This window comes from Molossus molossus, unplaced genomic scaffold (genome assembly GCF_014108415.1).
Source record: "Molossus molossus isolate mMolMol1 unplaced genomic scaffold, mMolMol1.p scaffold_m16_p_5, whole genome shotgun sequence".
In the NCBI taxonomy this organism is placed as follows: domain Eukaryota; kingdom Metazoa; phylum Chordata; class Mammalia; order Chiroptera; family Molossidae; genus Molossus; species Molossus molossus.
Window position 1 is genome coordinate 53,386,725 of NW_023425388.1, and position 13,022 is coordinate 53,399,746.

Below are 13,022 nucleotides of genomic sequence, written 5' to 3' on the forward strand. Positions count from 1 at the left end.
GCAAAATATAGGTTATTAGAGGTTGCATGGGATCTTTAGCCTCCTTTATATATAGGAAAATTTGGTTTGCACCCCATTCTGCTCTCAGGAAAAGTCAACGGTCCTCTCCAGATGTTTGCAACCATCCCCAGGGATGTATAGTTTCAAGCTTACCCCTGGCTCCAAGTTATTGCAGGCACTAAATTAGTTCATTGTATGGATATGCTATAATCCTATTTCACAATACCTCTACCCAAGCATCAGCATCACCACCCAAAGTCAACAAAACAAAACAAAATGAAATGAAATGAAAACAAATAAGAACATCATAGCCCTTATACAAAGGTATTTATATGAAGGTAGACTCACTGAGGGCTTCGGGGAGAGAGCAGGAGTTTGCATCATACTAATGCCCCAAACTTATAGTGGAATATCAGATCTCCATGTTTTTAAAAGACCTTATTAATAATAATACTCTAAGGCATTGCTCCATAATCCCCTTTTCTCTCCTCTCCATCTTGCTCTTGCCACGCCCCCAAATCCTATTTTATTTATTTTTATTAATAGCATAGAGTAGTTTATCTGTTTCTTTTTTAACACCTGCTATTCCAACTCAAGAACTTAATAATGGAACTTTCCAAAGCCATTCCCCACCTTTAAAGGGCATTTAGTTCTTAGCCATTAAGATATATATATATTTGAATTAATAGTAATTGTATCTTATTGTAAATAAAAATAAATACCAACTTAATAAATACATACCAACAATAACCTTTGTGATTACATTCATCACTTCCTGGGCCAAATCTTCTCTTATTCCTCATACCTGGTACATTAAAGACTTATTCCTTGAATGTCCTTTGCTAGAAGAAGCTTAGGGTGAAGGATTAAAAAACAAGTTCTATGAACTACAGAGAAATGCCATGTATTACTCTAATACTCAGTAGTGCTTTGCTTTATTCTGTTATATATAAATACAATAAAATAATTTAATAATGAAGATGCAAACTAAAATATTGAAAGGGGGCTGGAATAATTATTTATCAAACACCCATGAATATAATTAGTAAACAGGAACATTAAAATTTCCCCAAGCCTACCTATTAGCCAAAGCTGAAAGGGAATTTTGTAGCTCCTATTGGATAGAGGCAAGAACAATAGGGTGTGTGTGTGTGTCCATGTGTGTCCACATGTGTGAGCTTGAGCATTATAAATGGTGGGCTAGTTGACTGGTTGGTTTTCAGTCAATCTCTTTTGTGGATATGTTACGTGTGTTGCTTTTGAGGCTTTTCTTTGTATTCTTGCAAACTATTTTATTTTAAATTCCTGGCAACAATCTGGCTCTCTCATTTGCCAAACCATTTCTTAATTCAAAGACCACCCCAAGTCCCAACTCTCTAGGAAAACAAGCAATGTGAGATGATTACTTTGATCCAGTTCATAGAGCCTTATTTTTTCTTTTGTTGTTGGTTTTTATGTCACAATATTATTTATGTTTAGTACATTTTCCAAGATTGGCTTTGATTAAACCCAGTTATATTATCGTAAAAGAATAAACAAGAAGAAAAATAATTGTGGGGATATAGAATACCTTTTATATGAATAATTTGGCATAACATAAGATGTTAAAAGGGTCATGTAAAATAGTTTTCTCATTTCCCTTATGAATTAAACTGTAAAATATAGAAGAATATGAGGAAAATTGCATAACTAAAAACACCTGAAGCAATTTAAAACTGCTCTGGCACAGGAAAGGGAGTCATGTAGAGCTGAGTCACATGCAGTTAAAATTTCAAATTATTTACAATCTAATGGAATAACTTTTTATTTAAAAAAATCCAAAATTTATTTTTACTCAGAATCTTTTCTCCTACAGCCCCTGGAATCTCTAGATTCAACAAGTATTTTCTGACATCCACAAAGCACAGACATTATGACTATTATTAAGGATACAAAAATCAATGAGATAAGAGTCTTCCCTTTGCAGAATGCATTTCTTAATAGAGAAGGCAGATAAAAATGCAAATATTTGTAAATGAGTACTGATGGACTTCAACAGAAGTTTGGATCAAATGGAGAGGCACAGAGGCTAAGGTACAAGGATTTTTCTTAGACACAGAATAATTCAGCTGAGCTGGAGTTTAACCTTATATATTCCCCAGCATAATTTTAATAGCTCAAAAAATACGGGGTGGGGCAAAAGTAGGTTTACGGTCATTCAGATGAAAAATAACAATAATGAATACATAGTAATGCAAGAGTAAACTCTGTATTCCATGTACTCACAACCGTAGACCTACTTTTCCACACCCTGTAGATGTGTGGGCCTAAACTAAGGTAGTAGGGCAATAGGGGTAGAGGGATGATGGAGACATTTGAGATGTTCAGATTAGAGAATCAATGGAAGCAAGTAATTGACAGGATAGAGTAGGTGAGGAAGAGGAATATTTCAAAGATGGCATGGTTTCTGGCTGGGTAGATGGTGATTCCATTACTTTAAATGGGGAAAACTGAAAGAAGAATAGATTTGAGGTTCAATTTAGGACATGAATTGGAAATGTCCCTGGAACATGGAGTAGAATTTGTTGTCAGGCAGTTCGAAATTTAGGTCTGAAGCTTGGGAGAAAAAGCTGAACTGGTGAGAGAGGTTTCAGATTACACACCATTGGGTCAAAACCAATCTTAGGGTTGACTAGTTAAGAAGTTACCTTTGCAAAGAACGTTAATGGATACAATTGCAACAATGTATGGGTTACCAAGGAGATCAAGGAAGAAAATAAAAACTTCCTGGAAACCAATGAAAATGAACACCCAACAACACAAAATCTATGGGATGCAGTGAAAGCAGTTCTGAGAGGAAATTTTATAGCACTACAGGCCTACCTCAAGAAACAAGAAAAATTTCTAATAGACTATCTAACCTCACAACTTAAAGAACTAGAAAACAAACAAAAAGGAAACCCCAGAGCAAGTAGAAGGAAAGAAATAGTAAAGATTACAGCAGAAATAAATGACATAGAGACCAAAAAAACAATTCAAAGGATCAATGAAACAAAGAGCTGGTTTTTTAAAAAGATAAACAAGATTGATGGACCCTTAGCTAAAATCACCAAAAAACAAAGAAAAAGAACCCAAATACACAAAATCAGAAATGAAAGAGGAGAAATACACCACAGAAATACAAAGGATCATTAACAAATACTATGAAATATTATATGGCAACAAATTCAACAATCTAAGCAAAATGGACAAATTTCTAGAAACACATAGTCTCCCAAAACTGGACTGGGAAGGGATAGAAATTTTGAACAGACCAATAACAACTAAGGAAATTGAAGAGGTAATCAAGACTCTCCCAGCAAACAAAAGCCCAGGCTTGGATGGCTTCATGGGGTAGTATTACCGAACATTCAAAGAAGAACTAACACCCATTCTCCTCAAACTATTTCAAAAAATTAAAGAAGAAGAAAGACTTCCAAACTCATTCTATGAGGCCAGCATAATTCTAATTCCAAAACCAGAAAAAGACACTACAAAGAAAGAAAAGTACAGGTCAATGTTCCTGATGACCATAGATGTCGAATTCTAATTTATATTATCTCTCAGTCTCACTGATTTAAAAATCACAATCAAATTGATGAGATACTATGTCAAAGTACATTTTTTAAAATTCTTCTCACTACAATACTTCTACATCTGGCAAATATGAGGGTCAAATATTCTCTTCCCAGACAGTCATACTTATCTCTGAACCTCACCAACCGTTTCCAATCTGTGCGTGCATATACTTTGCATTGTTCATATAAAACAGTTATGTAAATAGAAAATGAGTTCTTAGCATTGATTAAATTATTACAAGACATAAACATAATCTCATGTAATATTATGTAATTATATACTTTACTTTTATTGATTGCAGTTTGCATGTTTTCATGAAATTCACTAACATATATCATAGCTATCTGTGTTTTAAAAACAAGGGTACTGCCCTAGCTGGCTTGGCTCAGCAGTTAGAGCATGGGCCTATGAACCAAAGGGTCATGGGTTTGATTTTCAGTCACAGCATGTCTTGGGGTTGCAGGTTTGATCCCCGGCCCTGGTCGGGGTCATGCAGGAGGCAATCAATCCATGTGTCCCTTTCACATCGATATTTCTCTCTTTCCCTCTCCTTCCCCCCTCCCCCCTCCCTCCCTTTCTTCCACTCTATCTAAAAATCAATGGAAAAATATACTTGGGTTAGGGTTAACAAAAAATAAATAAATAAATTATAAATAATAAAATGAAAACTAGGGTACTTAGAGTGATTGAGTTGACTAAGGTATTACAATAAAATAGCTCTATTTCTACACCAAAACAATTTGCTAATATGCAGAGAAATGTGTTTAAATTTGAAGGAACGCTGTGTGTTCTCATATTCATTGATGGGCTGTGATATCTAATAGGATATTTTACACTATGACCAGGCTACATTGTCCTCCATTGTTTCAATAACTTAACATTTGCAACTTGTGGCATTATCTCCCCTCTTTTAACTACTGCCATGCTGGGTTCCTGGAGTTGGAAGAGTCTTGCTCAGAGCACCTGGTGAGGGCCCAGAACTGGAGAATAAAGCCAATGGATCATGGAAGCTCTACAGCAAATCAAGAGGATCTGCATTCTAATTGTTTTTATTCTTTTCTGGCATCTTTACCTTTCTTCTTAAGGGAATTATGGAAGTAAATCAATATTTTACCAGTCAAATGTAACTATAGCCTTAGCCCCTTGAATTCCCTTCACCAATATTTATTGAGTACCTACCTGGCATCGCATACTGCACTCTGAACAGTGTGTCAGTAACCTGGGATACCAAGATGAATAAAACAGATTTTGCCCTCCAGGTACTTATAGTAGAAAGGGAGAAGACTAAAAAAAAAAAAAAAAAAAGGTAATTAACAAATTATAATTTAATGTGCTAAGACTGTTCATAGAGGGAGTCCCAAGGTTTTATGGGAGCCCAGAAGAGGAAACAGGTAAATCCAAAAGTTAACAGATGAAATGACATTTGATATGAATCTCAAGGTGTAAGTGATTTAAGCATCAAAGGTGGGGAAAGATATTTTAAGTAAAAGAAACATGGTTAGAAGCTGCAAATTGGAAAGGTATATGAAATGTTCTTGGGTAAAGAGTAGTTTATTTTAGCTAGAATTCACTCTGTGTGTGTGTGTGTGTGTGTGTGTGTGTGTGTGTGTGTGTTGATGGGAAAGTTAATAGAATGTAACAGGATGTGTAGAAACCTCTCTTTTGTAGGAAGGAAGTTTCTTGTCATCCTCCTTTTTCTTTCTACATACATGGACATACCCACAGTCTTGGTGTCTCCATAAAGATAACTCCAAGTAAAATGTGCAGTGGTGATGGCTGTCAGTGTTGGGTATTGGATGGACTTCCTCTGTATCCCAGCATGCTTCACTTTCCTCATAGGGAGACTGAAAGTATAGCCTGAAGGCTTGGAAAACCTGCTCAGCTGAGGAATGTGGGGTTGCAGCCATGAAACCAGGTCTCTTTATCCAGTGTAAACAGGAAGCAAATGATGGTTGTAATAAGGAAAACTGAGACTCTGGACAGTGAACTGCTGGCAGACAGCACCTGAAGCAAACCAGGTGCCCAGTCACTTGGCTGGTAAATAATTATTATAAAGTCAAAAGCATTCAACACTCCCCACCTCCCCAACACACACACACACACACACACACACACACACACACACTGCTACACCTCACCCTAACCAACATACAGCCTCTATGTAATCGGAGTTGTTAAAATTTGACCCCATGTTTTTGAGACAGGAATAAAAGAAGGAGCCAGGGGTGGGTGTAGAAAAGCTTTTAGAGAAAAGTATGTGGCTGGTGGCATTCATATCAGATGACACCGCGTTTTTGTCTCACAGATTGAGTTCAGGTGCTTGAAATGCTTAAGAGCCAGCTTGGGTACTTGGCCTTTTGTCTGCCTCTCCTTCAATGTAAAGCCTGTTCTGTCTTCCTGGCCCCTCCTCCTTTTCGGGGGTTCGCAGCAATGGCTGGAAATAAAGTGCATCTGGTTCGCATGAAATGTCAAGTTCATTGAGTATGAAGTAGTGTCATCCTTTTCTTTCCAGCACTTAGATTCTGAGGCCACAAAGGATTCTCATGAAATGAAGCTTACAATGAGGACTGGGGAGGCACTTAGTAATCTTATTAGACAAACATGTATTAATGTATGAAAGGGCATTGAGACTATCCAGAGGGTGTGGGGACTGGAAATGTTGAGGTGAATTGTACTTTGGCCTTCAGGAAATCATAGTTTGTTGATGACGAGGATGATGATGAGGAGGAGGATATCAATAATTTATTGACAATATTTATTGATGATTAGCAACAGGCTTCCTTTATGGCCCTTTGCAATAGGATTCCAAATTTTAGCCCATTGCATTTTACTTTCCTAACCCTTCCTGAAATACATGAGCCTGTGTGTACACCCACATAGAACTTATAAACAATCCCTTTATTTAAGTTAGTTTAATCCTTACAAATAATGAGTGTGATCCTATTAACAGTCTTATTTAATAGAAAATAAGTCTTATTTACTATAAAATTAATTGAGAAATTGTAAAATCAACACAGCTAGTGATTGCCATATTTGTAAATTAAAACAAGATCTGTTTGATTTCAATACTCATGTTATATCATGCTATACTTTCTTTAGTTCAGTGGATGATTTTGTCCCCAGGGGCCACTGGACAATGTGTGGAGACAGTTTTGATTGTCATACCTGGGGTGGGATGCTATTGGTACCTAGTGGTGGAGGCTAAGAAGGCTTCTTAACTTCTTAAAATAAAGAGAATGTCCTCTCCTTCAGCAAAGAGTTATCTGGCCCCAAAGAGCAATTGTCCCAAAGTAGAGAAACCTTGGTCTAGTGGTACAGACAGACAGCCACACTTCTTATTCTAGTTCCTAGACAACTAAATTAACTATCTGAGTGGAGGTTTAAATAGAATGTAATAGAATAAAAAATAATTTTTGCCTTGACTGTGTGGGAAGGCATTGTGGGCAAGATAAGGTTTAAGCTTGGTTTTTACGATGAATAGAAATGTGGGCACTATAGATCTTGTGGATTGAATAGTCAGAGCTCGAGGTTCCTCGGCAAGCTTAGCACCATGTTTCTCAATTTTCTTTTCTTTTTTTTTTTTTTTTTTTTATAGAGTGGGAGGGAGAGAGAGGAAGGGAGAGAGAGAGAGAAACATCGACGTGAAGGGACACATTGAGTGGCTGCCACCCGCACGACCAACCAGGGCTGGGGACAAACTGCAACCGAAGTACATGCCCTTAGCGGGAACCGAACCCGGGTCTCTCCAGACCGCAGGCTGATGCTCTAACCGCTGAGCCAAACTGGCCAGGGCTCGCAATTTTCTTAAAAGACAAAAGCCATTTTAAAATACAATCTTATTCAGACCCCAAATATATAACACTAATAAAAATAGAGCTTGTCCAATGGATTTGACTGCAAGGGCTGAAGCAGGTTACCTGCTTGGCTTCTTTTCTTCCACACCCTGTCCCCAAACCCTCAGGAATCTGCTGCCCCAACATTATTAAATGAAAATATACTAATGCCTGTATAGTTTTGATGTAGGTTTATATTAAAAATATAGAGATAAGAAAAACAAGTAACAATATCCTGTTGCACCTGTTTTTCTTGTAAACTTTTCTCCATGAATAATGGAAACTGCAAAAATCTTGGGAGACTAATATTTAGAATTTTTTAAAACTTAGTTTTTAAATGCTTTTTATTTTAAAATAGCTTTAGACTTAAAGAAAAATTGCAGCTATGGTAGAGTTCCCATGGACCTGTATTCAAGCTCTTCTAACAACTTACGTAACTATGATATAGTGATCAAAACCTGGAAATGAAGCATTAGTACCATGACATTAACAAACTACAGATCCTATTCAACTTTCATTTCACTGTTGTGTTTTCCCTAATGTCTTCCGTTTGTTCCAGGACCCAGTCCAGAATCCTTTATTACATGTTGGTGTTCTGTGTCTTTATTGTCCCCGACACTGTGACAGTTTTCTCATTCTTCTTTTATTTTCATGACCTTGGCACTTTTGATGAATACTGTTCAGTTATTTTGTAGAAGATCTCTCGATTTGGATGCGTCTGATATTTTCTCATGATTAGATTTCGGCGTGTTGTGTGTGTGGGTGGGTGTTACCACGGATACTGCAGAAATGATGGTGTGCCCTTCCACTGCGTCAAATCGCAAGCTTGTGGTGCCTGTGTGTCTTACTACTTGTGGTGTTAACCTTGATCACTTACTTAAGGTGGGGTGTGCTGGGTTTCTTCTCTGTAGAGTTAATACTTTTCCCTTTTAACTGGTGAATGTCTTGGGGAAATACTTTGATACTCAATCTGTGTTTTTGAAATCATGATTTCTGAGTAGAATTTAACGTATACTTTGGCATCCAGGGAACTAATTCTTCATTGCTTTAAAAAACGCATGTCACAGTTTTAAAAAAAAGTGTTTTCTAGAATTTATGACACATATTAAGGAAATTCATATTCAAAGTATGAGATTGAAGGGAATAGGATTAAGGGAACTAAAATCTTTTCTACCTACAAATAATAATATTTATATCAATAAATATGCTTTACAAAATAATCTTGAGTAATTCACTTAAATTCATACAACAACCTGATGAGGTTAGTTTTAGTAACATTATCATTTTATTATTTCCCATTTCAGATGTGTAAACTAAAGCTTAGTGAGATTGAATGATTTTTCCTAGGACTAATCATCAGTTACTGAGAGTGCAAGAAAACGTACCCAGATGTCTGTATCTAGTCTCAAGCATTTTCCCACTATACACAGTGATGGAAAGGATTTGCTTACATAGCAGTGAGTTGCATATCATTGGATATGTCTGTGTAGAAAGGTGTGGCTTCTTGGTGAGGATATGGTAAGGAAAGTAAAATCATAGGTGAGTGGCTGAAATTAATAAATTTAAGATTACTTCTGACTTTGAAATACAGTGATTTTCAAACACAGTGATGAAAGGCCCATGCTAACTTGTTTTTTCCTTTTTGTTTTTCCTCTTTTGGAAGTTAAAGAAAGAACACTTTCTACTGCTTTTCATATCCAATCAACTAAAACACTGATAGACTGTGCGAAAAGGACGCTGTCCTTGCTTCCAGAATCCCCGGGCTATGTGACTACATCTTGTTTCATTCAGTAACACCGATATTTAGATCTCTTCTGAGGTCTCAGAGAGGGTGCTGGCATTGGTAATAAGATGTACCTGCTGTCTGTCTGTCTTTGCGACTCTACATGAAATTCGTGGAGAACAAGCAAAACCCTGCTTGTCTGTTAGAGTCTTTAACCTCAGTGAAGCGAGACTTTAAAAAAAATCAATGTCTTTATATTATCCAATTAGGAAAATATTACTTTAAATAAAAGTAGAGGGACAAATACTTTGGTTTATTCTGAAAAACCCACACATAGGTATTTTGCAAACTCTCTGTTGTCTTATCATCAGTGACTAACCTTTCCTTCTGACATTACCTTAAAAACAGAATTTAATGCCTTTTTTCAAAAGAACAAACTAAGGCTCTAAAAGCAAAGTGAAATTACAGTGTTACCCAGCTAGCAAATTACAGGTTTAATTTGCATGGCTTTTTCTTTTCTTTTTCTTTTTTTTTCTCACTTAGGTGCAAGGTCAACTAGTAATAATAGATATGTTCTAAATTTTAGTTTTGTTTGTTTTTCTAATAAGGAAACTAAACCCAATATGGAGAAGTGGTTTGCCCAAGGGCTACTTGATATAAAATTAAGAATCTGGGATAAAACCTACATAGAAAATTAGATTGTGGTGAAAGTCTATAGGCTTCTACTTCTTTATTGACTCATCACTCCTGTTTTTGTTCTTTAAAGCAGAGAGTGGCTGCCTGGTGGAGGAAGGGGAAGAGCGATTTATATTCTATGCCTAATAATTTGAATTGCTATTGATTCAATTGCTTAGGAAGTAGATTTGGATCTTACTGTGAGTAGACCCTTATTCCTAGATTTAAAAAAACCAAAAAACTATGATACAGAAAATAGAGTGACTTAGGGTAAGTCATTTTTCTATATGAGAATTGGTTTCTAACATGGAAATGATGATACTTTCTTTTACGAACCTGACAGTTTTATATTAGAATGAGAAAGGATATAAAAAAGTTTACATGGATAACAGTTTGGTGATTTTAGGGGGTGGAAGAGGGCACAGAGGGGATAAATGGTGATAGAAAAAAAGCTTTTGGGAAATGCAAAGATAAAAGCTTTCTCAATTCATTTCCTTGTTTATATCTCTGGACTGCTACCTGAATTACTCTCCTCTTAACCCACCTGGACTTGGCTTGACCACAGAACGCATTTTCTTTTCACTCATTTAACTAAGAATTCATGGTAGGCTGACATAGTAATTCAAATGTCTCTGTTAAGAATTCATCTCACTTGATACCAAAGCTCTTTCACCTTTGTTTGCTTCATGTTACTTAGGTCCTTACTGTGTGGCCATGAATACCGACTGGCTAGTATTCTATCAATTTCCCAATTCTAGTGGTCATGTGGCCACACCTGAACCAATCTCTGCAACCAGAGGAATGGATTCCTCTGAATGATTAGGACTGAGTCATGTGCTAAACTCAGCTCCACTTAAACTACTTGGACGAAATGGAAGAGTGGTTCTCCAAAGGAAACTGGAAGTACTCTTATGAGAAGAATAATCTCAAATGGTGGAACTAGTGCTGGGTTAGAAAAAACAGCAACTATCAAGTAGGCCCTCCTTATCCTTATTGCACTGGTTGAAACCCTACTATTTTTTTTTTTTGGTGGTACGTGCCCCTAGCGGGAACTGAACCCGGGACTCTCTGGTCCGCAGGCCACGCTCCAACCGCTGAGCCAAACTGGCCAGGGCGAAACCCTACTAACTATTAAAGGGTTGTCTTAAGACACTCTTTTCAATCATTCCTGATTCTCTAATCATGTATGATTCCTCCCTTGTTTGTGTTCCTTCAGCTTCTTGTGCTTCTTTTTTGCTCTTTATTTTTGTGAACTTTGAATAATCATTACACGTTCATTTCCTAGATTATTTTAGTATCACTTCTTTGAGGGCAGAGACTATATGTTCTTTGTCTTTTCATCTTCAGTAGCACCCAACATGTGTCTGATTCATAACACACTACCAGCAAACATGTGTTAAACTGACTTCTTAATGTCGCACAAACTATGAATGACAAAAATAAACGCGATGAGGCAGACGCTGTTAAATATCTAATTTGTTAACTGATTAATGTACTAAAAGGCTAACAGAAGCCACGTGAACAGTTCTGAGAAATGATTCTTGCTTAAGAAATATGAATAACTGTAGCTCCCAAGAGTGGTCAACTTTTATAAGGACTGGTGAGGGAGGGGGCTCATCTGGACTGAATCTCCATTCACTAACTCTGTGCCTTCTTTCCCTGTTCAGTTGTCTGGGTTCACGTCTGAGCTTGTCCCAGCCGTACAGCAGGCCCTCAAGAGTTCACGCGGATCTGGAAGAGGAAAGGACCTGATGGTGTTAACTGAACCCATTTTGATCGAGACCTACATGGGACTGATGTCATTCATTGGAAACCGCAACAAACTTGGCTATTCCCTTGCCCGTGGAAGTATTGGTTTTTGAGACTCTTTTTGATGTATAAGCACACCATCTATAGATATATCATTATGGAAGATTCTGGTTCAGCCCATCATATTTTTGGACTGAAACAATGAACTACTTTTAAATAGTATTATATGGTTTTGGATATTTAGTATCTTAAGAAATCTAAAAACCTTGATTAGAATGATAGATGTACACTTCAGACCTTATGTAAGGATCATCAAATTTCCTAAAACCAGAAAATAAATTATCCTAAGTCCACTAAATAATATTTTCAAATGAATATCTGTGTATAAACTTAGGGCAGACGCTCTGGGTTCTTGTTTCTGGGTCCTTTAATTGTAGGCATTTTGCAGGCCTTGATCTTTAGCCCTCTGGTCTCGATCTCTCTATCTGCGAGGTCTCACTGTCTGTATTATTATAGCTACCCTTCTTAGGAGAATCATTCCCAAGTCCATATTCGCATCCCTGATGTTCTTCAATGTTCAGGTTTGCATTTGTGTCAGCTGCTCATCTGCATCAGTGTTCCAACGACCTCTCACCTTCAGCATCTTCAAGTTCCTGGATTTCTCTGGCGTGTTTATGGACCCAGCCATCATCCTTGAAATACATCAATTTTCATTTCTTTAAATTCCTTGCCAGTTACATTCCATATAGTATCTGTCTTTGTCTATTTGGGCTGATATAACAAAATACCACACATTGCGTAGCTCATAAACAACAGAAATTTATTTCTTACAGTTCTGGAGGCTGGAATTCTGAGATCAAAGTACCAGCATGGTCCAGTGAGGGTATCTTCTGAGGCTGCAGACTTTATAAAGGAGCAACGGTGTTGTCTTTTGCTTCTTTTCTTTTATAAGGGCATTAATCTCATTCATAAGGGCTCTGCCCTCATGATCTAATCACTGCCGAGTGGCCCCACATTGGCCTTTAGGATTTCAACATACAAAATTTTTTGGGGGGGACACATTCAGACCATAGAAGTACCACCTCTGTAGGTGGTTTAGCATTATACCCCCGTGCCCAGATGTCAAATTATTCATTCTTCTTTCAAAATTGTTTATACACGTCTTCTCCTTTTCATTCTCACAGATACATTATTAGATCAACTTTTTATTTCTGTTCACTTGGAGAATGGTCATACCCTGTTTTTTTTAAAGGTCATAGCTTTTTCATTGGGATCCTCACTCCAAGGCTGACTCTCTTCTGATCCCTTCTGCTCTTGGTTGCCAGATTCCTAAAGCGCAATTTGATCATATCACTCCCTGCTCAAGAATTTTCTATGGCTCATTTCTGTTTGCAGTTCTTTGTTTAAACATTAAAAAAAAAATAAAATAACAGACCCTTTTGTTC

At 37.1% G+C, this 13,022-nt stretch overlaps 1 protein-coding gene across 1 annotated transcript in view; it reads left to right on the top strand.

Annotated features, from left to right (window-relative positions):
* The window catches only part of TPRG1 (tumor protein p63 regulated 1), a 134,236-nt gene extending 121,683 nt beyond the window's left edge, over window positions 1–12,553 (top strand). Inside the window, exon 6 of the mRNA XM_036243153.1 lies at window positions 11,496–12,553. Within this exon, the coding sequence (XP_036099046.1) occupies window positions 11,496–11,690 (195 nt within the window). The 3' untranslated portion in view covers window positions 11,691–12,553. The remainder of the gene's footprint in view (window positions 1–11,495) is intronic.
* Window positions 12,554–13,022: the final 469 nt, after the last annotated feature.